A 26,345-nucleotide genomic window follows, 5' to 3' on the forward strand; every position below is an offset into this window, starting at 1 on the left:
TGGGATTACCATTCCAGAGAGATCTTCTCTTCTTTCTCAGACATGAAACTTTGTTTACCACATGACGTAGACTCAGAGAATGCTGACAACGTTCTGCTATATGAAGAAGTAACAAAAAATTTTGCATTTTTGGATTTGTTAAATGCCCGTAAGTGCCCAGTAGACACTATACATAGAGAAGCAAGCAGAAATAAGTTTCAAGAGAACTGCAGAACAAAGTTCAAATTATTGTTAATTTTGTTTGGAATCCCAACTAACGGTACTCGCTTAAATCTTAGGTGTTGCCTTGACATCACAGCTAATTCAGCATCAGGATCAAAGCTCAATTTTAACAGTCTGAAGACAAATCTTTAAGTTCTTCTTTTATGTTTCTTGATGGACATGAATTAAGCTGATTGTTACGAAGATGTATCTGTTTACTGCCAATAGCACCTGTATCCACCATTTGATTGATACATTCAACACACTGGCTTCAGTCTTGTAATTACTGTACAGAGGCTGCTTAGTACACTGGACCTTTGAGACTGTTGGGAATCAATGCTGATCTAGTTTAAATCAGTCTGGAAGTTGCATGAGACCAAGTAGACATCCCAATATAGGACTCTTAATTACAGTTAGTATTAGCTCACTTGAAACCCTATCAAGCACTGCAGAACTTGGAAGGTTGTGATAGAAAGTGGTGGGCAGAGGGTGGGGGAAGGTGTCTCAGTGATTGATCACTTTAATGATTAATAACCTAGTGTTTTGAAATTTATCTGTGAAAAGTCAAAATTAAATAAAGATCATTGTGAAAATCATAGCAGAAACACAAAGGAGTATGATTTATCATCACGAGCAGCTTGGTTCAATTAGCTAATGCTGTAGTTTTGCAGTGATTCTTTGTTAAAAAATATAACCTTCACAGTTAAGCTGCTAGCTATAAAACATATGGATACAATATCATGGACGTGATAAGTTACTGCCTGATGTATCTGTTGAAGGTGAGCATATTTATGATGTGCTTTCTGTTTCAGATATCTCTACTTGATAGAAGAACATTAAACCCTATTGTGCTTTTACCACAAAATAGCCGTGTCATTATACAGTAGCTCGGGATTTTGTCTATTTCTACCTGGATGAGTGTAGTTGAAGAGTAGATGAGGATGGATATTCAATTTTTTCAACAGTATTCACATCATCTCCTTGCCATGCCAACTGTGGTTGTCTTGGTAAGGCGGGTGAATCATGAGCATAATGAGCAAGGGCCTGGAAGACACAAGATATCTTGACACTCAAAGATAATTCTGCATGGATTAAATTGGCTAAATGGCCTGTTTCTGTGCTGTACATTTCTATAACTCTGTAAAAATATACTGCATTGCAAAGCAACTTGTTCTGGAAAAACAATTTAATCATTCCTTAACTATTCCACGTTTGTTAATGAATAATAGGTTTTAAGAAGGTAACACTTAGGGCTATTGACTCACGTTTGTCTAGGGGAAACCCCGCCCACCCGCCAAACCGTGTCTCATGTTTGCATAGCTGCTGTGTAATGCACCCCGGTACAAACTCACACATAAAATTTCAGACAGCACACAAGGTACAATTAACTGATTACACTTTATAAATCTTAATGTGACTATGTGGTTAATAGAGACACAAATACAAAAGGAAAAGAAAAAGGCGCCAAACTTATCAGAGTTCAACCAATTTGTGCACAACCATTGGAGCTCAATTAATGGAGTCTTCTCTCCAGCATTCGATCTCCTCCGAACTCCTCGACCCTCCGACTGGGACCAACCACGGTGGTCTACAAGAGCGCGTCCAGCACGTCCTTCCTCTTCATTCTTCCTCACTGAAACCCCCCACAAGCCCACACAAACTAACAGCTTTCACACAGGCAGAAAGTATAACATCTCTTCCATGGGTTAGCAAATGAATATAAGTCCCATTATCACTAATTATAACCCAAGCATGCTGCTACAGAGAACCTTACCTCATCAGTTAACATTACAGAGAAGCCATTTCATTTTAACACTACAGAGAAGCCATTTCATTTTTAGCAGTTAATATTACTGAGAACCCTACATTCTCCCCCCACTGAATTTAGTCATGCCCTCGTGATGTTCAGATAATTCGTCAACTCCTCCTGCAAAACACAGAGCTCAATCCAAGTGCAGAAGGCAGTGACATAACTCCCTAAAACAGTAGAGATCACACCCTGCTCCCCAGGTGCTACATAGGCCAATCTATCTGGGGGGTTCCTTCTTCTCTGAGACCTGCGTATCCCCTCTTCTGACTCTTCCACCTCAGACACTACTGGGGACCCCCTGGAGCTACGGGGCGAACCTTCCTGCGAGGGGTCACTCAAACCCGTCTGCACCCCAGAATCCTCCATCTCTTGTTTAGGCACCACTTCCTCTCCTCCAGAGTCCTGCTGTACTCCCAGCTGCCCACCCATAGCCCCCCTCGCCTCACCTGACGCAGTGGGAGAAGGGCCTGGAATCTGTTCCCCCGTCACGGGGGAGTTAACGAACGGCAGCATGTACCACACATCCGAATCATCATCCTCTGAAAGTGTCCCTCTTCCCCATAGTTATAGCACACGCTACCGGCCACCCCTCTTCTCATGGACCCCCACCAATCACATCCCTCTACGCTGTCTGTCCCCTGGGGGTGGGGCCCTGCCTACCGACTCCTCAGTTCTCAGCTTGGCCACCACCTCCTTTATCAATTTCCAGGTGGAGCCAGCTCCCATCACTTCACTACCAGGGGCTGCAAATGAGGAATTCAGCCTACTAACAGAGTCCTCCCGCAGCCTCAGTGCGTTCTCATCCCCCCTCACGTCTCTGATCAGCTGAACCAACGTCGGAGGAGGACACGTTTAATAGGACTGCCGGAGACTCCAAGTAATCTTGTCCTCAGCCTGGACACCCCTAGTTACCTGATCCATCCTTAACTGATCCATCTGTTCAGCCCGAATGACCCGCCCCCCCCAAGCGCCGTAGCCCCCAAGCTGTCTCTCTAGCCAAAAGAGGTACGCAGAGAGCTTCTCACCCTGCTCCTGACACATGTTTTGAAACTCCCCGAGGAGCTCCCAGGAGCTCCTGGTCAACCCAAAAGCACTTTCCAAGGCCTCCAGATAGTCAGAGTGGCCAATGGCTGGTTAACCTTCACACCTCGCACTACCCTAGCCGCCACTCCCTGCAAACTTTCAACCATCTCTGCCGCTTTTCCTCATCTGAGCACTGCCACTCACTTAACAACCGCGACGTTTGCTCTACCCATGTCTCATAATCCTCTTCACCTTCGAGGGTAGGTGTTATCCCCGAGAAAATTCTTATCTTCTGGCGGGGCCGCTCTGCCCTTCTTACCAGGAAGGTAATTGCAGATGCCAACTTGGAACTCTCGCCTTTCGCTAGGGAACGGAAAGTAACCAAATTTTCCAAATCTGACCACTCCTTCTCTTCATCCTTCAGTACTGAGAGAATTCCTTCCCTAAGATCCCCACCCTCATCCGCTGGCGATTCAGCTCGCTGAGCTCCGGCCCTCCCTCCCTGACAATTTGCAGGTGCCATGGTCCCACCTCCCCTGGGATGCCAGTCCCCTCAGGCAACTCTGCCCCTCCTATGTCCTCACTTGTCTGCATCAACACTATGTCTGTACCTGCTTCAAAATCAATGTTTCGCGATACAATTTCCACTTTGCCAACAGCTTTAACCGTACTCAAACCTCGAAGTTACGCATCATCCAGTACACTAGTCTCCACCTCCCTCAACACACACGCATTGCTCACTGGCACCCCCGCAGCTGCACACCATCGCCGAAATGCAGCTATGGCCATCACCACTGTACTTTAAACAGAGTGGTCACACAGCATCCACCGAATTCAATCCCGGACGAGCGACCCCCAAAGGTAACGCTTAGGGCTAACGACTTACGCTTGTCTAGGGGAAACCCCGTCCGCCCGCCAAACCATGTCTCACGTTTGCATTGATGCTGTGTAATGCACCCCGGTACAAAAAATATCAGACAGCACACAAGGTACGATTAACTGATTACACCTTATAAATCTTAATGTAACTACGTGGTTAATAGAGACACAAATACAAAAGGAAAAGAAAAAGGCGCCAAACTTATCAGAGTTCAACCAATTCATGCACAACCGTTGCAGCTCTATTAATGGAGTCATCTCTCCACCATTCTATCTCTTCCGAACTCCTGGGCTCTCCGATTGGGACCAACCACGGTGGTCTACCACAGCGCGTCCAGCACGTTGTTCCTTTTTGTTCTTCCTCACTGAAACCCCCCCAAGCCCGCGCAAACTAACAGCTTTCACACAGTCAGAATGAATAACATCTCTTCCATTGGTTAGCAAATGAATACAAATCCTGTTATCACTAATTATAACCCAAACATGCTGCTCCAGAGAACCTTACCTCATCAGTTGACACTACAGAGAAGCCATTTCATTATTAGTGGTTAGCAGTTAATATTACAGTTAATATTACTGAGAACCCTACAAGAAGAGGGAGGAAGGAGAAAAGGCAAACACAAATATAATAGAGGGGAAGACAAAAGAGATGGTTTATCTTAATCCAGATTATTAGCTGTGAGTGTTAGATGGCAAGGCCAGCAGTTATTCCCTTTCTCTAGTTGCCCTTGTGAGAGTGATGGAGCGCTACCTTCAACTACTGCAATCAGTGGTTAAGCTACTCCCACAATACCCGAAGGAGCTCTGAAATTTAAACTGTGGAATGGTGATAAGAATGACGTGTGACTTGATGAGGACCTGCAGTGATGAATGTTCCCATGTACATGCCACCCTTGCCTTTACTGATGACAGAAATGACAAACAAGACGACAGTGAGTGGTAATAGACAAGTAAAGGAATTGCTCAGGTTTGAGGAAGTGTGAGTGAGATGTGCAGAATCTGAAAATGTGGAAGTGAAAAACTGAAGATACTTAAAATCAGAAATAGAAAATACTAGAAATACTCATCATGTGAAACTATTAAACTTGAGATTGAGGCCTGAAGGTTACAGTGTGTGTAGTTGGAATATGAGGCACCATTCTACAAATATTGAAAGTTTGTGCATTTTGCCTTCTTGCACAGGGGAGGGGTGATGTTTTTCTTTAAACTGGTTTCCATTGTTTTCTTTGTTTCAGGGCTGTCTGTGGAGAAGATGACTATCAGCGTTGTACATTGTATACATATAAATGAACTGTATAAATGAACTTTGAATCCTATGAAAGTCTTTGAAAGTAGGTGGTGAAAAAGAGAGTTCAGTTTGGGAGTGAGACATGGCATTAATGGAAGGGAAGCTCAGCTGTGACATTTGCTGATTGAACAGTACAGCATTAGATTTTACACAGATCATAGCTTCAGAATCGGTAATTCCAGCATTTTCTGTTTTCATTTCAAATTTCCCAAATTCACACAGTTTTCTTTGGTAATGATTTTGCTTCTCTCATTTACACCTTGTACTGATCTATTCTTTCTCTACTTGTTCAAATTATAATCTAGTTTTGCTTTAGAGTATATTCCCTTTCATCACTTAATCTCTTGCACTGGTCACACTAACTCAAGTTTTCCTCCTTCCCTTCTTAATTTTCTGCACCCTATCACTTATCTATTGTTTTCCTAGCTTTGAAGAAAAATCTTTGTCCTAAAGTATTAATTCTGTTTTTTTTCTCTGATTTACTATATATTTTTAACTCAAGCTTCTAGCATCCACGGTAGTTTGCTTCTAAATTTTTTTACCACAAGATAAGACAATTCTTGTTCACCTTTGCTTACTATTAGGAATGTGTTCATAAATGCTCTTAAGTGCATATAAAGTGTTGTAATATTCACTTTAATTCATTTTTAAGATTAGGGCAACATTTATTACTCATTCCTAATTGTTCTTAAGGAAAAAATGGTTAGCCATCTTCATGAATCACAGAAGTCCTTCTGCTGAAACACCAACGTCCTTGAACAGATAATCCTACAAAAGTAGTAGAGACAGCCCAGTTCATCAGGGGTAAAGTCCTCCCCACCATTGAGCATATCTACACGAAGTGTTGTCGCCGCAGGAAAGCAGCATCCATCGTCAGGGACCCCAACCATCCAAGGCATGCTCTCTTCTTGCTGCTGTCATCAGGAAGAAGGTATAGGAGTCTCAAGACTTACACCACCTAGTCCAGTAATAGTCATCAGCCCTCAACCATCAGCCTCTTGAACCAATGGGATAACTTCAATCAACTTCACTCACCCCGTCAATGAAATGTTCCCACAAACTATGGACTCACTTCCAAGGGCTCTTCATCTCATGTTCTCAATACTTGTTGTTTATTTATTTATTTATTTATTTTTCTTTCCTTTCGTATTTGCATAGTTTGTTGTTTTTTGCACACTGGTTGAAGTAGTCTTTCATTGGTTCTGTTATGGCTTTATTGAATACGCCCACAAGAAAATGAATCTCAGGGTTGTATATGGTGACATATATGCACCTTGATAATAAATTTACTTTGAACTTTGTAGAACTCCCAATGCTATTGGGTATAACATTCCTAGATTTAGATACAACAGCAGTGTAAGAATGGCAATATATTTCCAAATCAAGGTGATTTGGACTTGGAGGAGATGTTGCAATGCAATTTAGAGCCCTTAAGCACCTGCTTCTTATGGCTGTTATGATGGTTAAGGCCAGTAGTTTGGAGGATGCTGTTCGAGTAGCTGAAACAACTAACTGTTGTTGTTTTTGCAGCCACACGTTACTGATGATGAAACAAATAAATGTTTCGGATGGCTGGGGTGTCAGTACTATGGACTGCTCTGCCTGAATGCTCTCGAGCTTATTTTGTGCTGTTGGTGGTTCATTCATCCAGGTAAACATTCCATGGTAGTGAAACTTTGGGACATCAGACTGTGCTTCAGGACATGCATTCTCTCATTATTTAATACGCAATAAGCTGAGGTTCTGATAAATGCCAACTCCCTGGATATAATTGGTGCAGGCTTTAACCTTGGTAATGTCACTCTTTGCTCAAAGAACTTCAAACTGTCAGTCTTAAATTTGCATTTTATTAATCTGAACCAATATTTACATGTCTTTCTCTCTCAATTTAAAGTAATATTCAAGTTTTAACTCGCATTCCTTTAATCATATTTGATATATTTCATCAAATGAAAATGTGCCTACGTATGACCTCATGCAAGAGAAAATTAACTACCTTACAGACTCATATTAATTACAGGTTCCAGTGCATCATCAGATATCTTAGTTTAGGAGTTCCCAACATTTTTTATGCCATGGACCCCTACCATTAACTGAGGTGTTCGTGGACCCCAGAATGGGAACCCCTGCTTTAGTTGATAAGTAGTGAAATAAAAACAAAAAGAATCACAGAACAAAATTACTAATTAAGTAAAGCAATTATCTTTCCTGATCCATGAGGAAATGCCTCAATAATGGAATAAACTTTCACTTACTTGGTAATACGATCTTTTGGGTACATCAGTGAGTGAACATTTTATATTGTATACTCCACCTTCACTTTGACATTCATTCATTTTGAGTGGAGAATTTAACAACAGACTATTATTAATACTGGAAATGATTTGCTTCCTGGGTTTATTCTCATTTGAAATGTGTTTAAGAATATTGTGACAATTAGATGAGTTCCTAGCTGCTAATATTTTTCCTCACAGAATAAAACTGTTTCTTTAGGATGGTGGACAGTATTGGTAGCTTCGGTTGAGGCATTTGACGTTGCAGTGTACACTGAGCTTGGCAATTAGCTTGCCGACGTTTCAGCACCAGTCAAAGTGACATCCTCAGTGTGCAGTTGTTGGAGTCACTGAGGATATCATCTCGACTAGTGATGAAATGTGTGCAAGCTAATTGCCAAGCTCAGCGAACACCGCTACATCAGAAACCCCTTCTATACTATGTGAAAGGTGTTAGAAATACAAGGTATAAAAGTTATTATTGCTTTTCAACATACAGATAAATCCAGGATTTGCTTTCCCTCCTAACCTGATAAATCAGGCTGCTTCTATTTCAGATTTTTAAAGAGCTGCATCATTTTTGTTTAGTACAACTCTTCAATTTGTTCTCAAGTGAGGTCTGAAATTTTGCTCCTGTCATTGTTCGTTAATCAAACTATACTAAAGTACATTTTCACTCATTGTGTTCCAGTTCTGTGCCAAATATACAGCTGCAGTGCATCACTTACATGCCACTGCAGTGTAAAAGAACTGCAGAACAAATAATACAGCAATTAATCTAAGTGTTTGGAAGAAAAGCCAGAAGACAAATTCCATGTGTCACTGCTGATGAACTTCGGGACACTCTGAAATACTTGTTTTTTATGCCTTTGCATTTCTCAATTCATATTCCATTGCCACATTCAATCAAGGATCAGTTAAAACGGGAATGGAACTGGTTTACATAAAGCAGTACCTTTTGTTGTAGGTCTGATTTTGGAAGTGGAAGAGTTTGAGAAGAGACCCAAGGATCTAGTTTTATCCAATCCTTGTCCAAGGTTGCCTAAGTGAAGTAGTAGATTCTTTTTAGACAAAATTCAGTAAAGAAATGAAAAAAAAATCAAACAATTGCATTTAGCACATTAGGAACAAAAATGGTCATCATAAAATCTCTTTTTTCAGGATTCTGGTGTTAACTTGGCAGAGATGGCTTTATCTTTAAATCATGTCTTTATGATGAAAATATCTTGGCACTTGTAGAACAAGCATCCTTCAAAGTGCTTTTGATCTTGAGCATTTATGCCAAAAATAATAATGGTGTATTCAGGTTCTTTTTTAAGGAAATTTAATGTTCCTCTCCCAAAAGAATTTTACTTTTCAGTGTAATTTATATTATGTTTTCCATAACAACACTGTTTGGCTACATTTAGCATAAAAATTATGGTAGTAATTCTTGAATTAATATTTTTTACAATTTATGTTGGCTATTGTCTCAGTTCATTTGTTTTTTTAAATATCTCCCATCAATAATCAAGTCAATGTTACTTCGGTAATTTACTTGTAAAAATACTTATTTACAAAATACAAAAAATTTGAATGGGACATTTCTTTCCTAGAAAATATCCTCAAAACACCTGAAGGGGAGAAATTATGCCACTAATGTTCCCAGAAAAACAGATGAGTATTCATCTCTGTAAGATTTATTCAGTTATTAATGCTAATAAACAATGTGCTTAACATTATTTCTAGAACCTTAAAAAATTTTTTCACTATTTCCATTAGTATCATGTCAAACAAAAGACTGGTGGCATAATATAAGCCATTTTATTTGGTTGCTTTAAAATATTGATCAAAAATGATTTTGACCATAATTTATGTTTTTACATTATTAGCTAGTTTTGAAGAAATTTTCTTCTTCATATCTAGCAGTTCAAACTTTTCTTTCAGTTTATATTCAATGAAAAAGGTGAAAAAGTTTGCATTCTGGTTGAGGCTAGATCTTAATGATAGTGAGCGCAGAAACAGACCCTTTGGCCCACCTAGTCTGTGCCAACCGAATCTTCTTCCAAGTCCCATCTGCCTGTAACCAGCATAGCCCTCTATACCTCTCTCATCCACGTACCTATCCAAACTTCTCTTAAATATTACAATTGAACACATATCTATCACTTCCTAACCAATTCAAACGTTTGCTGTAACTCAGGTACTCATGTCCAGGCAAATCCTTATAAATTTTCTCTGCTCTGCACTCTTTTAAAATTTCTGACATCTTTTCTGCAGGTAGGTGATCAGAACTGCACACAATACTTCAAATTCAACTTCACCAACATCTTATACAACTTCAACATAACATCCCAACTCTCGTACTCAGTAGGTACTTTGATATATGACGGCTAATGTTAAAAAAGTTCTCCTAATGATCCTATCTACCCGTGATGCCACTTTCAAGGAATAATGGAACTATATTCTCAGGCGTTTTCATTCTACCAAACACCCTAACGTTACTATTCTCTGTGCAAGTCTTATCCTGGTCTGTACTCCCCGAAGTACAACACCTCATACTTGCCTGTATTAAATTTTACCTGCCATTTTTATGCCCATTTTCTCAGATGGACCAAGCTGCAAGCTTCAATAGCTTACCTTGCTCACCACTACGCTCCCAATTTCGTGTCATCCACAAATTTAGTAACCCAGTTTACCACATTATTATTTCACTCATTAATATAAACTGATGCAATGATCCCTGCAGTACACCATTAGTCACAGGCTTCCAAACTGAGAGAGAACCATCTACTAGCACACTCTGGTTTCTCCTTCTAAGTCAAGGTTGAATTTAATTGACTACAACATCCTGAGTACCAAACAACCTAAGCTTCTTGACCAGCTTCCTATGAGGGGCTTTGTCGAAGAGCTTTCTAAAGTCTAGATAATTAACATCTACCTGAAAACTTACTAACCTATCCATCTATATTTTCATCCAGATCATTTATATACATCATGAACAGCAGAGGTCCCAATACAGATCCCTGTGGAACACCACTAATCACAAACCTCCAGCTAGAATAAGTTCCTTTGACCACTACCCTCTGTCTTCTAAGGTCAAGCCAGTTCTGAATCCAAACAGTCAATTCACCATGGATCCCATGCATTTTAATTTTTTTGGATGAGCCTTTCATGAGGCACCTTATCAAATGCCTTACTAAAATCCATATGACAACATCCACAACTCAACCTTCATCAATCATTCTCATCACGTTGTTGAAAAACCCAATAAAGTCAGTAAGACATGACTTGTCCCACACAAAGCCATGCTGGCTCTCCCTAATTAGGCCATGGTTTTCCAAATGCTCATAAATCCTATCCCTTAGAATTCTCTCCAGTACCTTCTCTACCACTTACTAAGCACCTTTTTGCCAGAAAACAACCTATCTCAATACATACCCACCAGATTCCTCTGATGCCATCAAAATTGTTTTTTTTTGCAACTTAGAAACTTCGCTGTAAAATCAGTCCTATCCTCTATAATCATCTTGAAAAAATTGGAATTATGATCACTAGATCCAGTGTTCCCCTACACAAACTTCTGTCTCATTCCCTAAGAGGAGATTCAGTATCACTCTCTCTCTAGTTGGGAGCTCTACTGTATACATTGATTAATGAAACTTATATTCTCCCTCTTGCAGTGTAGAGTGCCTTCCTACATCAAATTATCCAACATTGTCCCTGTACCAAAAAAGACCAATGTAACATGTCTGAACGACTGACATCCTGTCACACTCACCTCAATAATAAGCAAATGCTTTGAGAGGCTGGTCAAGGACTACATCTGCAGCATACTACCACCCAAACTAGATCCCTACAACTCGCCTACTAATAAAACCAATCGACAGACGACACGATAGCCACTGATCTACATACCGTCCTTACACATCTGGAGAAGGAGGATGCTTATGTGAGAATGCTGTTCTTGGACTACAGCTCATCATTCAACATGATAATTCCCTTCAGGCTCGTCAGGAAGCACAGAGACCTCAGCCTTGACCCTGCCTTGTGCAGCTGGATCCCGGACTTCCTATCAGATCGTTGGCAGGTGGTAAGAGTGGTCGCCCTCATCTCCACCCCTCTGACTCTCAATACAGGCGTCCCTCAGGGCTGTGTACTAAGTCCCCTCCTTTACTCCAATGTATACCTACTGTGTCACCACCCACAGCTCTCATCTGCTAACTAAATTTGTTGACGACACTACTATATAATCTCAAAACAATAATGAAGTTGCCTACAGGGAAGAAGTCATCCCTCTGACACAGTGGTGTCAAGAAAACAACCCCTCCCTCAATGTTGCAAAAACAAGGAAGCTGGTTGTGGATTACAGGAGGAATGGAGACAGGCTAACTCCTATTAACATCAATGGATCTGGGGTTGAGAGGGTAAACAGCTTTAAGTTCCTTGGCATCCACATTACCGAGGACCTCACGTGGTCTGTAAACACCAGCTGTGTGGTGAGAAAGGCACAATAGCACCTCTTTCATCTCAGACAGTTGAGGAAGTTTGGTATAGGCCCCCAAATCCTAAGAGCTTTCTGCAGGGGCACAACTGACAGCATCCTGACTGACTTCATCACTACCTTGTATGGGACCTCCCTTAATCACAGGATTATGCAGAGAGTGGTGTAGACAGCTCAGCGCATATATAGTTGTGAACTTCCCATGATTCAGGACATTTACAAAGACAGGTGTGAGAAAAGGGCCCAAAGGATCACTGGGGATAAAAGCCAGGACCAACAGTCTCTGGGACAGCTTCTTCCACCAGGCCATCAGACTGATTAACTCACGCTGATTTGAGTGTACTCTATGTTACATTGACTGTTCTATTTATTATACATTACTATAATTGCACATTACACATTTAGACAGAGACATAACGTAAAGATCTTTACTCCTCATGTAAGTGAAGGATGTAAGAAATAAATTCAATTCAATTGACAAACTCTATCCCGTCCTGCCCTTTAGAGTGGAAGTCCCAGTCAGTAGGTGGAAAGTGAAAAACACATAAGATTACAACCTTACATTTCCTGCAACTGTTTGCTACAAATTTGTCCTCCAAATCCTGCTGACTATTGAGAGAACTATAATATAGTAACAATAATGTGATGATTCCTTTTTTACTCCTCAGCTGCATCCAAATTCTATCAATAGATGAACCCTCCAGCATGTCCTCTCTGAGCATGGCCATGACATACTCCCTGGTGAGTAATGCCACCCTGCCCCCTTTAATACCTCTATCGTGTCTATGACAACGGGACCGCAGAACACTGAACTGTCAATCCTGCCCCATCTGCACCAAGTCTCACTAATAGATATAATATAATATAGTTTCTTGCTTGCTGGAAATGGTGCTATTTTTCAAACTGCCATCCTATTTTGTTTTTTAATTGTCTCAATTATTTCTTAATAGATTTTAAGTATTTTTTAGATTAATAAACATTCAAAATATTTGTCTGGTTTGAGTCTCTGAGCCAGCTGGCATAGCATAGTCACCTGTCACAATCAATATTCAACTCTTTCATGACACAATTTGACATAACCTGCCCAAATGTCGAGCAATGCCTTGCCATTAAGCACTCGGATAAGTTTAGACAGAGAATTAACACCAGTATACCAGGAAAAAAAAATCCATCTTCAATACATTGGCCAGTGATGGTTCTGGGTAAGCTGCCACTGGCAGTAAGTTGAGGCCCACTCTTTCAGGATGTACACCTTGAGGTTTGAGGTCTGTGTGTGCGGGTGATTGGCTGGCTGGGAGGGATGTAAAAGGGGTTTGCTTTACAGTTGTTGTTGCTGCTTGTGTTGCTCTGTGAAATATTGTGGACATGTTGTGCTGGCACCGGAGTATGTGATGACACTTGCAAGCTGCCCTGAACCGTCCTCGTATATGCTGATTGTTTATTTCAATGTATATGTGATAAATAAATCTGAATCTGAACTGAAATCTAGATTTGATGAGGACAGTTACAGATACATTAATGATGGTTATGTGATTTATATAACATTGACCAGGGAAGGGGCCCAGTTTTTCCACAAGCACAGCTGGTACTGCATTGTGCAATATAACAAGAACAGGTTAATAGTGTTGAACATAATGCAAGTAAATTAAAATCTGAACATTTATCAAATGACAGTTTTTCAGTGTTTAGCACTGGTCAAGAAATACAATTTTATGGTGCTACTTATTTCTAGTGCTGCACATCACACTGAATGATTCATTTTGCACACTACTTAAAAACTACGTCATATTTTTCATTTAAAGAGCCCAGCCCAAAGAACCTAACCCAGATGCTTTTTTTAATTAAGAACCTAACCCAAATGACCTTTTTGCAATAATTTCTACTTTTCCTGGGACTTCCCTCCATTCTCTCTGACTAGGCCCAGGCTAATACCTATTATTCTCCAACACCCCAGCCCTGATCTCTTGAGCTAGGCCCCAATCTCAGCTCATTATTTCACTCAGGCCCAGTCTCCAAGATTCCATATAACCTACCATAGCACTCCCAATAAACCTATCATTTTCAGATTCAGATGCCTGTCTCTGGGAGCAGCGAGGCTTGACTTCTCAACTTGCATCCAATATCCTCTTAAGGGCTTCCAATTGTGTCCCCCTCTCTCTCTCTCATACCTGCACTCTCTGCCTATCCATTCCTCTAAAGCCCTGGGCCACATCTCGGTTTGGCTTGTTTGGGCCTTGGGGATTAATAAACTTTGCAGCCACCAATTTCAGGCCCACACTCCAACCACAGGCATCACCACAAACACTTTACAATCCTTGATGTGATAAAGTTTGAGGAACATGATTTCATGTTTACTTACCTCATCAAATACAAAATCATTCAGATTAACTTCTTCAAAGTCATCCTCTTCTTCAGTAAGAACAGCAGCTAAAGCACGAGACAGCTTCTTCCGTAGGAGGCAGCCTCGCCAATGTGCCTGAATAAATCCATTATGTAATTAATTTTTACACAAAAATTAAAACGTTAAAAGGTAAATAATGAAGAGGTATTGAGAGCTCAATGTTGACATGATCCAATAACAGTCTAAAAAGTCCTGATGAGAGAATTTAGAGAGCTAGTCAGGAAGCTGAGAAGCAGGACCTCCAGGTTAGTAATTTCTGGATTGTTACCTGTGCCACACAGCATTGAAGGTAGAAACAGGACGATTTGGCAGATGATCAGCGTGGCTGAGGAGCTCGTGCAGAGGGCAGGGCTTCAAGTTCTTGGATCATTGGGATCTCATCTGGGGAAGGTAAGACCTGTACAAATGACGGGTTGTACCTGAACCCAAGGGGGACCAATATTCTCACAGGCTGGTTTGTTTGAGCAGTTGGGGAGGGTTTAAACTAATCTGATGGGGTGGGGAGGGGGTGAAGGGACTAATGATAGGACAAATGATAAAAAAGCAAAGATAGCATACAGTCAGACTGTCAGGAAGGGCAGGCAGATGATTGGACAAAATTGTAGCCAGCAGGGTGTCTATCAGTGCATTAGGGATGAAGAATCAAAAATGATACCAAATACAGTACTCAAAGTGTTATATCTCAATGTACTAAGTATAAGAAATAAGATGGATGAGTTGCACTACTACAGATTGTCAGAAATGATAATGTGCCCATCGCTGAATCTTGGCTGAAGGATGGTTGTAATTGGGAGCGGAATGTATAAGGTTACATATTGTATCGGACGGATAGGAAGGTAGGCAGAGGGGATGGTGTGGCTGTCCTGAAAAGGAATGGCATCAAATCAATAGAAAGATGTGACATAGGATCGGAAGATATTGAATCCTTGTGGGTTGAGTTAAGAAACTGCAAGAGTAAAAGAACACCGATGACAGTTATATACAGGCCTCCAAAAAGTAGCTGGGATGTGGACCGCAAATTACAAGGGAAATAAAAAAGGTGTGTCAGAAGGGCAATGTTATGATGGTCATGGGAGATTTTAACATGAAGGTCAATTGGGAAAATTAGGTTGGCAATGGATCTCAAAAGAGTGAGTTTGTTGAATGCCTACCAGATGGTTTTTCAGAGCAGTTTGCATTGACCCTACTAGGTGATCAGCTATACTGGTTTGGATATTATGTAATGAACCGGAGACGATTAGGGAGCTTAAGGTAAAAGAACCCGTGGGAGGCTGTGATTATAATAAGATTGAGTTCAACTTGAAATTTGATATGGAGAAAGTAAAGATTGATGTAGCAGCATTTCAGTGGAGTAAAGGAAATTACAGTGGTATCAAAGAGGAGTTGGCCAAAGTAAATTGGAAGGAGATGCTTGCAGGGATGACAGCAGAGCAGTAATGGCGTAAGTGTATGGGAAAAATGAAGAAGGTACAGGATAGACGCATTCCAGAAATGAAGAAATACCCAAATGGCAAAATATTACAACCGTGGCTGACAAGGGAAGTCAAAGCTAATGTAAAAGCAAAAGAGAGGACATACAACAAAGCAAAAATTAGTGGGAAGACAGAGGATTGGGAGGCTTTTAAAAACTTACTGACAGCAACTAAAAGAATCATTAGGAGGGAAAGATGAAATATTAAAACAAGTTAGCAAACAATATCAAGGTGGATAGTCATAGCTTTTTCAAGTATGTAAAAGATAGAGAGATGCGAGTGGATATAGGACCACTAGAAAATGAGGCCAGAAAAATAATAATGGGAGACAAGAAGGTAGATAAACTAAATGAGTATTTTGCACCAGTCTTCATTGTGGAAAATTTTGGCAGTGTGCCAGGGTGTGAGGGAGGAGAAATGAGTGCAGTTACTATTACAAGGGAGAAGGTGCTCAAAAGGTGAAAGACCTAAAAGAGCATAAGTCACCTGGACCACAGGAACTGCACCCTAGGGTTCTGTAAGAGGTAGCAGTACAGATTGTGAAGGCATTAGTAATGATCTTTCAAAAATCAGCAGCAGAAAGGAAATTATAGACCAGTTACCTCATCTCAGTGGTTGGGAAGGTGTTGGAATCAATTGTTAAGGATGAGGTTATGGAGTACTTGATGACACAGGACAAGATAAGACAATGTCAGCATGGTTTCCTTGAGGGAAAATCTTGCCTGACGAACCTGTTGGAATTCTTTGAGGAGATTCCAAGTAGGATAGATAAAGGAGATGCAGTAGTTGTTGTATATTGGACTTTCAGACTGCCTTTGACAAGGTTTTTCACTCATGGGGCTGCACACCAAGTTAAGAGCCTATAGTATTAGAGGAAAGTTACTGACATGGTTCAGCATTGGCTGACTGGTAGGAGGCAGCAAGTCGGAATAAAAGATCCTTTTCTGGTTGGCTGCCAGTGACTAGTGGTGTTCTGAAGGGGTTGGAGTTGGGACCACTTCCTTTTATGCTGTGTATCAATGATTTAGATGATGGAATAGATGGCTTTGTTGCCAAGTTTGCAGATCACATGAAGATTGCTGGAGGGGCAGTTAATATTGGGGAAACAGATAGCCTGCAGAAGGACTTGGACAGATTAGGAGAATGGGCGAGAAAGTGGCAAATGAAATACAATGTTGGAAAATGCATGGTCATGCACTTTGGTAGAAGAAATAAATGTGCAGACTATTTTTTAAACGGGAAAAAAAATCTAAAAATCTGAAATGCAACGGGACTTGGGAGTCCTTGTGCACGATTCCATAAAGGTTAATTTGCAGGGTGCGTCAGTAGTGAGGAGGGCAAATGAAATGTTAGCATTCATTTCAAGAGGTCTAGAATACAAGAGCAGGGATGTGATACTGAGGCTTTATAAGGCACTGGTGAGGTGAGGCCTCACCTTAAATATTGTGAACAGTTCTGGGTTCCTCATCTGAGAAAAGATGTGCTGGCAGTCAAGAGGGTCCAAAAGAAGCTCACATGGATGATTCTGGCAATGAAAGGGTTATCTTACGAGGAACATTTGATAGCTCTGGGTCTGCACTCACTGGAATTTAGAAGGATGATGGGGGATCTCATTGAAACCTTTCAAATGTTGAAAGGCCTTGACCGAGTAGATGTGGAAAGAATATTTCCTATGGTGGGGGAGTCTAGGATAAGAAGGAACAGCCTCAGGATAGAAAGGCGCCAATTTAAAACAGAGATGTGGAGAAATTTCTTTAGCTGGGGGTGGTGAACTTGTCGAATTTGTTACCACAGGCAGCTGTGGAGGCCAGGTCTTTGTGGGTGCATTTAATGCAGAGCTTGATAGGTTCTAGATTGGACACGACATCAAAGGTTATGGGATAAAAGCTGGGAGTGGGGCTGAGGAGAGGAAAAAGGAATCAGCCATGATTGTATGACGGAGCAGACTCGATGGGCCAAATGGCCCAATTCAGCTCCTATATCTTATGGTCTTGTTGTATTATTGAAGCTCTGAATTTCAATTAACCCACGTCCTACTGAAAGGGTGAGAACCTGCTTCTCACACTGAGATTTGTGCACAAATTGGGAAAAAATGCTCAAATTACTAGACCTGAAAATAGTAGTCAAAAACAAAAATCAAATAAACACTAAATATAGAGACAGAAAAAAAATACCTCACATATTATTTTGTCTTATGGTCTTCAATTAGATGCTGCATTTCTGCAACTCCTTAATTAATTACTGTTACATTTTAAATGGTGATGTGAGTATTTATAACTTGGAGAGGACCTTTTTAAGGAAGTAATAGTAGAAATGAGGGAAGACAAGAGTCCATTTATTTACCATCAGTTTCTGGCTAGAACTTTCCTTGGAAATTGCTATGGAGAGGTGAGGATGCCCCATAATGGCTAATGCCATAGTTGAACAATTTCACAAGGTAGAATAATTTGCTGACTGCAAAGAAATAGGTAAGTTTTCCAATGTGGAATTGCTAATCAATTACAATTCATTTACCACAGTTTATTCTTGGAATGTTTTTCTAACAAAATGTATACAGATATTCCCACTACTCCGCATGACCAAGATGACAATGGCAGAAAAAATTGGGAAGGAACCAAAAGTAGTAGGTTCCTTTTGCCACAATAAATTGCCTTTAGTCATTTAGGTACTGTTGAACTGTCTTCACAATTGACACCATTAAAAAACGCAACAAAATTGTCTAATTTTGGAGCCTAATAATGATGCATTGTTAATCTTGCAATGAACACGCACCACTTGAAGAATCATTCAGCCCATCTGGTCTGTGCTGCAGTTTATACACCCTGTCCTTTATGAAGACAAAAAGGACTGCAAATACTGGAATCAGGAATAAAAAAACAGAACACTGAAAGAAATCAGTGGGTCAAGGAGCAACTACGGAGGCAGAAGGGACAAGTCGACATTTTAGATCAAGACCCAATATCAGGACCGCTGACATTAAATGGGGTGCTCCTCCCTCTCACACCCAATTATGATCCAATCTCCTATCACCCTTGCTGACTTTACCTTGTCACCCATCTTCCTCTGGTCTTGTATCTCATCTCAAGCTCTAATATAACCCCCAGCCCTTCTCCCTCCCAACTCTCCACTCACCATCTCTCTTCACCCCACTAAAAGACATCTTCCACCCTGCAGGGTCCTCACTATTCCTCAGACCTCCCACCCATCTCCAATGCTGAGCAGCCTGTCCTCAGCAGAGGCCTCAACTTGAACCCCTATGCCAGCACTTCAATAAGTTCTAGACTAGACATAATATCAATATCCTCTTCCACCATCTTTGCATTGATACCTATTTCTTCAACAAGTCATCCCTCCACTGACAACCTTTCTACCTATCTCTAGAACTCCCCTTCCACTTGGACAGCCCCTTCTGGCTTTTTAACCCTCTGTTGATCTTTTCATCTCCAATTACAATGTGGCATTGGACTGCCATGACTCTCCACTCACCCCATCCACTCCAACTTCATCCTCTCTGAGTGTGCAGCTCTCGTCTCAGTTCAGACTGACCCTTAGTTCATCAAATCCTCATATAAGGAGGTTGACATTGTAATCTGTTACACTGACATCTACTTTGCAGAAACTAGATGACAGCTTTCTGGCACTTCCTCTTACCTTCCTCTGGAATATAGTTCCACTAATGCAGACCAGACCATTGTATCCTGGACCATCAGGAGATCATCCCTCTGCAGCTGCAACCTTAAAGCACCTCAAACCCACTTCCATCACTTTCCTAAGAAAAAGAGTCATATTGCAAGATCTTAACACAAAATGTTGATTTAAACCTTTTGCCACCACAGGGTTCTTCCCACGTTCTGTTTTGCTTTGTGTTCCTTTCCATTATATTTGACTTGGCTCTCTTTCTATTCTGTTTCTCCCAAACATTCATAATACTTTCCTTTGGAAGCATTAATTTGCCTCAGCTTTTTATAGTGCTGATAAAGTTTGTATTGGGTTTCCCTTTTGAATTTATTAGTAACCACTTTGTATTTATGACTGATAATTTTGGATTTGCCCGTAAGTGCAAGAAATTTCCCTGCATCTACCCTATGCAACTAATTCATAATTTAAGAAAGAGAAAGCAGAATTATTTCCCTGTAGTTGAAATATCTCAGTTTGTGTATCAGCCCTGTACACAACTCTGGTGCTTTATGTTCACTTTAAACCACAGGACAAATGTGGTGCATTTTGACCGAGATTAACATAACTTCATTACTTTTGAATTTTATACCCTTAAAAATAAATCTAAGTGCCTTAATAAAATTTGAGAACAATTTTACTGACCAGCATATTATTTTTTTGCTTCTGTTTGATTTGGTCTTCTAAGAGCTTCAGTTTCTTATTTTCTGAGTGTACGTTTTTTTTCCCCCATTTTTTCCTCCCTCACATTTACGTGTTGAACTTAATTCGCCATTGAAATGCTAGGACTCCAGTTCTAAAATGTATTCTCATATTAACATATATTTTTCTTCTAAATTAGCTATATCCACTGTCGGCAACATCTGTGCATGTTGATGGGGCTATTTGTTTTTAAAAATAAATCAATAATGTAATCCATCAGTTTTGCTCATGCCATGAAGACAGATAATAAAGCCAGTCAGGAAGACTACACAAGTCTGGAAAACTAGAGAAGCCAGACATCATTTCATACACAGTATTATGCACCAAGCAGCAAGCCATTTGCTTGTTGCAGAGATATTGTGCTGGTGAGTGAACGTTCCCAGTTAAGTTCATTTCCTGTGTTATTACTGCCGTGAATCAAGTGTCATGACGGTTCCCCATTTCTAAACCTTCTCCTTCATTCTGCTTCTAAAATTGGTAACTCATGCTGGGGTAAGGTTCTGTAGCCATTTGCAGCTCTTGGTAATCATCTATGTACTCATTCATCATGTGTTAGCCTGGACAGAAAATATTAGCAAACCATTACATGATCAAAAAGTATCATAGAAAAAGTAATCTTGTAGCATAAACAGTATTGATTCAAAGAGTTCAAATCCCAATATGTGGGTCTCTCCCAGCGACTCATCATGGATATCACGCTGAGGACTCTAAGCAGCATGACCTCCAATGATGAGTCATTAAGAAAGACCCACATGTTGAGATTTGAGCATGTAAGGAGGAAAATTCCTGGCAGTAATCCAAGTATTACATGGCTAGAGGTTGCTATAGTAGTTCCTATGAGCTCAGACATGGGTTTCTTTTTCGCGTTTAGCAAAAGAGAACACAGAAAGCCAGAAGCTGGGAGAGAACCTAAAATGGCTTCTATACTCTGTGTGTTTCTCCATATATCTTATCAATTACATGCCTTTGAATGGAAAATGCTATAAAAGGTAGTGGATTTGGCCCAGTATATCACAGATGCAGCCCTCCCAACTATTGAGTATATCCATATGAAATGTCGTCATAGAAAAGCAGCATCCATCATCAAAGTTCCTCACCAACTAGGCCATGTTCTATTCTCACTGCTACCATCAGGTAGAAGGTACAAGAGTCTCGGGACTTGCACCACCAGGTTCAAGAACAGTTGCTACCCCTCAGCCATCAGGCCCTTGAACAAAAGAGGATAATTATACTTAATCTACTTCTGGTGTTCCCCTGTTCAATCTTGTTATTTCATGCTGGCATAATTTACACATTACTATTTAACTACTTATGGTTTTATTACTATTTAATTATTTATGGTGCAGCTGTAACTGAAAACCAATTTCCCCCGGGATCAATATAGTATGACTATGACTCTGACTCTCGTTATTTAGTGCTATTTATTTGCATTTGTATTTGCACAGTTTGTTGTCTTCGATGCTCTTGCTCTTTCATTGATCCTGTTTACAGTTACTGTTCTATATGATTGCTAAGTATCTCTGCTGCAGGAAAAAGAATCTCAGGGTTGGATGTGGTGACATGAATAAACTCTGACAATAAATTTTACTTTGAACTTTGCAGAGAACACAGCTATGAAGATACTAAAATATTTGAGTACATAAGCATTGGCGATGGAGAAATGAGCACCCAAGAGCTACAGTAGTTGGCAATAAAATTCAAAAATCATACAGCAATGCTACATACAATATTTACTCATATAAACTTGCAGAGAAAATCAAGTGAAAAATGATCATAACTCTTACATTGACAATACTAATTCATTGAATGAATCACATTGGCTCTGTCTCACAGTTCTGACTGGAAGTGCAAGAGGTCAACCTTTGGGCTCAGCACATACACAGAAAGATACAATCATAATGAAGGACAACAGTGTCTTCACCTTTTTTAGAATGTTAAGGGGGTTTGGCATGTCATTGAACACTAAAAAATCCTCTGCAGATGTACCATTGAAAGTAACCTGATAGGTTGCATCATGGTCTGGTGGAGCATTTCAAGTGGGCAGGAACATAAGAAGATGCAGAGACATGGACTCGGCCCTAGCACACCTCATCACTAGCATATTTCTCCCCACCATCGGTAGTATCTTCATAAAGGCCCTGCCTCAAGAAGGCAACATGCATTGTCAAATTCCGTATCATCTTGGCAATGCCATCTTCTCACAGGCACTATGGGGCAGGAGGTACAGAAGCAAGAGGTCCCACATGACCACATCCAAGAACAGTTGTTTCTCCTCAGTCATTTGATTCTTCACCAACCTGAGCCACCCTAATTATTACTTCAGCACAATAACATTGTGACTGCTTTGCACAATAATGGATTTTGTTCTTTTCTGCTCTCATTGTATTTACCTTCTCCTGCTGCAGGGCTTCTGGTAAAGGTTAAACCCTTGTAACAATGTAATTTGCGCAGCATGCAACATTGACAAAACTTTGTAAACCTCTGTGGAACACTGCAGTAAGTTTCCCTAGCATTAACTATGGGCATACACGTATTTCATGATCAGGAAATGATAGCCATTGTGAAGAACTAAGCTCTAGTTTCATTTAAAACACCAAAAAACTGGGATAAGATTAGGTCTCTAGGCTTGTTAAGCCTGCCCCACTGTTCAAAATGATCATGATTGATCTATGTTGGCCTCAACTCTTCTGTACCAGTTCTCCATAATCCTCAATTCCTCAATCTTCTAAGTATTTGTCGATGAACGCAATAGGTTCTGCAGATGCTGGAAATCTTGAGCAACACCTCTTGGTGAATGATCTCCACCATAAATATACCTAATCATCTGGCCTCTACCACCAACCAAAATTTCACGAGCTTAAATTCACAGAACATTTCAGAGATTCCAGAAATGAAACTCATATGCAGCTCAGCTTTAAATGACTAGGCTCTTAACTGGTAACTATACACTTTCTTTCTGACTCTGCCACGACCCAGTCAGGTCCCCTTATGATCTTATATGTTTGAGTAAGATCACTCCTCATTCTTCTAATCTCCAAGGAATAAAGATGTGAACTGTCTAGCTTCTCTTGGTAGGGCAACCTCCTCATACCGGGAATTAGCTTAGTAAATCTCTTTTGGACTACTGTCTGAACCTTTGACAAACCTGTAATCCTATGAAATCCTGTCAGGATGATTAACCACAGCAGACTGGGAAACGTAGGATAGGTCATTCATCACCACATAGAATGTTCCAACGACTAGTGTGGCAATGATCTGAACCTCAGAGGAAAGGGATTTCAGAGAATAAGTACACGTCTATAGTTTTATCTGTGGAAGGTCAGGGGACCTCTCATTACCCCTGACAGAGTGGTAATAGGAGCTCAGACTTCAGATGCATTTCTCCCCCAACAGATGATGATATGAGTATGGCCACCTATGTACCATTGTGAAAAGGGATCCAAGGGTTTCTTTTCTCTTCTTCCAAAATTCTCAGTCACCTTTCAATAACTTATGACAGCATCCAGATCCTGCGCGGAATAGGCCCTTCCAGCGACACCACCCATCAATCCCCCGATTTAATCCTACTTTAATCACAAGGCAATATACAATAACCGATTAACCTACCAACCAGTAGGTCTTTGGGAGGAAACTGGAGCACCCAGAGGGAACCTACGTGGTCATAGGGTGAACATACAAACTACTTACAGGCAGCAGCGGGAATTGAACCTGGGTCACATGTACTGTAAAGCATTGTGTTAACTACTACGCTACCGTACCACTCCATCAAAGGGGCAGTGCATGCAGCACAGACAGGACATATCAATATTTTGGGAAAAAACCCTGCATTAATCATTGAATTAGAGATCATGTGTATTCCCTCATATAATAAAACAAAATTAAGTGACTAATAAAGAGATGAAAAAGCACTATAAATTTATGAAAGGCAAATTATTCCATTTAACAATATATTTTCCCATGAAAATGAAGATTATTGGTAAAGCAACACACACAAAATACTGGAGGAACTGAGCAGGCCAGGCAGCATCTATGGAAAAAAGTACAGTCGACATAGATGCTGCCTGGCCTGCTGAGTTCCTCCAGCATGTTGTGTGTGTTGCTCCGATTTCCAGCATCTGCAGATTTTCTCTTGTTTGTTATTAATAAAGTAATGAGTTTGATGTTAAGAACAAACGTGATACTGGATTATAAAAGATCAAGATTTATCTTGTTCATGCTCTACCATCTTGGCAGATGCCTGATATAATAATATTGGTGTTGTTAACTAGTCTGCAGTAGCCACAGACAATGTCGCGAGCAAAACCCATGCCAGAGGACTGAAGTCATATACAGGATTCCTCCCAAGCATTTGTCTCACAAGTTCATAAAGAACACACATTACCTGTTTTGTTTTCCTAAATCAGTGAAGCACAAAAAAAAACACACTTACAGCAAACAATGGAATAGTTTTCTCTAACCTGGATGATAATGATTGCTTTATTTCTACTTTCATCACTGTCATCAAATAACTTCCATTTCTCAGGTGGCTTGCCAGCACTATGCTGGAAGGCAACTTTCTTTCTGTTGCAGTAATCTCTCCATGCAGTCTGAATCAGTGAAGCTGCATTATGAAGTACCGAGTACTTATGAATATCTCTCCGAATGATGTACCCCCGCCAGTGGGATTGCAAGACAATCGCTGCATAGCTGACAAAACAAAAGAAATATTGTAATTAGGAGAAAAATACAAACAGTAAATTAAAAATCAAATACCACTAATTTTTATTCAACCACTACCTTATAAAATGATTCTAAATTTGTTTTGAGAAGATGCAGGCCAAATAGGGAAAAACTCTTTACTTTCTCACAACAGTCAGTTATTAAAAGAAACAATGAACAAAGGTGATCTTCTTCCTACAGCTTGTCTTCTTAGATAGCTTTTCATTCCACCCACTGTATTACCTTCAGATCTATTTAGGCTTACTCTTCTGCACCAACACAACATCATCTGAAGGTACTATCAATGTAGCCTTACAACTCACAGCTATAACTACCCTTTCTCATCTTCCTGGACACCTCCATTCCACAAGCTGTCAATATGTTTACCTAATGATCAGTGATGGATAATTCCCAAAGTTAAACAAAAAAAAAAACATCTTCAGCCTCCAAGAGAAACTCTTTGGTTCCTAAAAAAAAACACTGAAAACATGAAGATAATTATTCAACCATTGACTTCCTTTCTGTTCCCAACCTGATCATATTGTTCCTTATTCATTCTATCACCTACGTTAATCTCTATAACATTAACTTTAATATTGGTTATAAAGTCTTTTTTTCCCATTATGTATTTTTTTGTCTGTTGCAACTCAATTATTCCAATTCATTTTTCTGATTAACCTCCTGCTTTCCAAGCTTGGTAAATCAGTTCAGCCTCTTCCAGTGTGTGGCATCCAAGAATGAAGACAAGTTAGACTATGACTTTGTCAAATGGTGCAAGCCGAATCATCTGCAGCTCAACATCAGTAAGACAAAAGAGATGTGATAGACTTTAAGAAGACTAAGATTGCACTGCTCCCTGTTACTATTGATGGTGAGGATGTGGATGTGGTGAAGACCTACAAGTACCTGGGGATGCACCTGGATGACATATTTGAGTGGAGCACCAACACAAAGGATGTGTACAGGAAGGGGCAGGGTCGCCCCTACTTCCTGAGGAGACTGAGGTCTTTTGGAGTATGCAGGCCCCTCCTTCAGTTCTGCCAGTCTGTTGTCGCCAGTACAATCTTCTATGCGGTGGTGTACTGGGGCAACAGCATCAACACGGCTGATGCCAACAGGTTCAATGGACTGATTAGAAAGGCTGGCTCAGTTATAGGAGTCAAAATGGACACGCTGGAGGCTGTGGTAGAACAAAAGACCCTATGGAAAATCCTCACAATTCTGGAAAATGTTTTTCACCCTCTGCACACCACCTTGGCTGAATGGAGGGACACTTTTAGTAATAGACAAAGACTACTGTGCTGCTCCAAAGATTATACGAGGTCATTCTGACCCTTGGCCATTAAGCTCTATAATGAGTCAACCTAAGGCCAGGGAAGAGATGACCCCATCCTGTTAGACTATTTGAGGTAACTTATTTTTTTTTTATTCTTTCTTCTC

General features: G+C 40.4%; 1 protein-coding gene across 4 annotated transcripts in view; it reads right to left on the reverse strand.

Moving 5' to 3' along the window:
• lrriq1 (leucine-rich repeats and IQ motif containing 1) overlaps positions 1 to 26,345 on the reverse strand; it is a 172,877-nt gene that overhangs the window by 51,768 nt on the left and 94,764 nt on the right. For all 4 annotated transcript variants that reach the window (XM_072267486.1, XM_072267485.1, XM_072267488.1 and 1 more), the window contains 5 exons: positions 24,665 to 24,893; positions 14,317 to 14,433; positions 8,430 to 8,516; positions 1,112 to 1,245; positions 10 to 96 (listed from right to left, as the gene is read on the reverse strand). In XM_072267486.1, the coding sequence (XP_072123587.1) occupies positions 10 to 96; positions 1,112 to 1,245; positions 8,430 to 8,516; positions 14,317 to 14,433; positions 24,665 to 24,893 (654 nt within the window). The remainder of the gene's footprint in view (positions 1 to 9; positions 97 to 1,111; positions 1,246 to 8,429; positions 8,517 to 14,316; positions 14,434 to 24,664; positions 24,894 to 26,345) is intronic.

Source organism: Mobula birostris, chromosome 9 (genome assembly GCF_030028105.1).
Source record: "Mobula birostris isolate sMobBir1 chromosome 9, sMobBir1.hap1, whole genome shotgun sequence".
NCBI lineage: Eukaryota > Metazoa > Chordata > Chondrichthyes > Myliobatiformes > Myliobatidae > Mobula > Mobula birostris.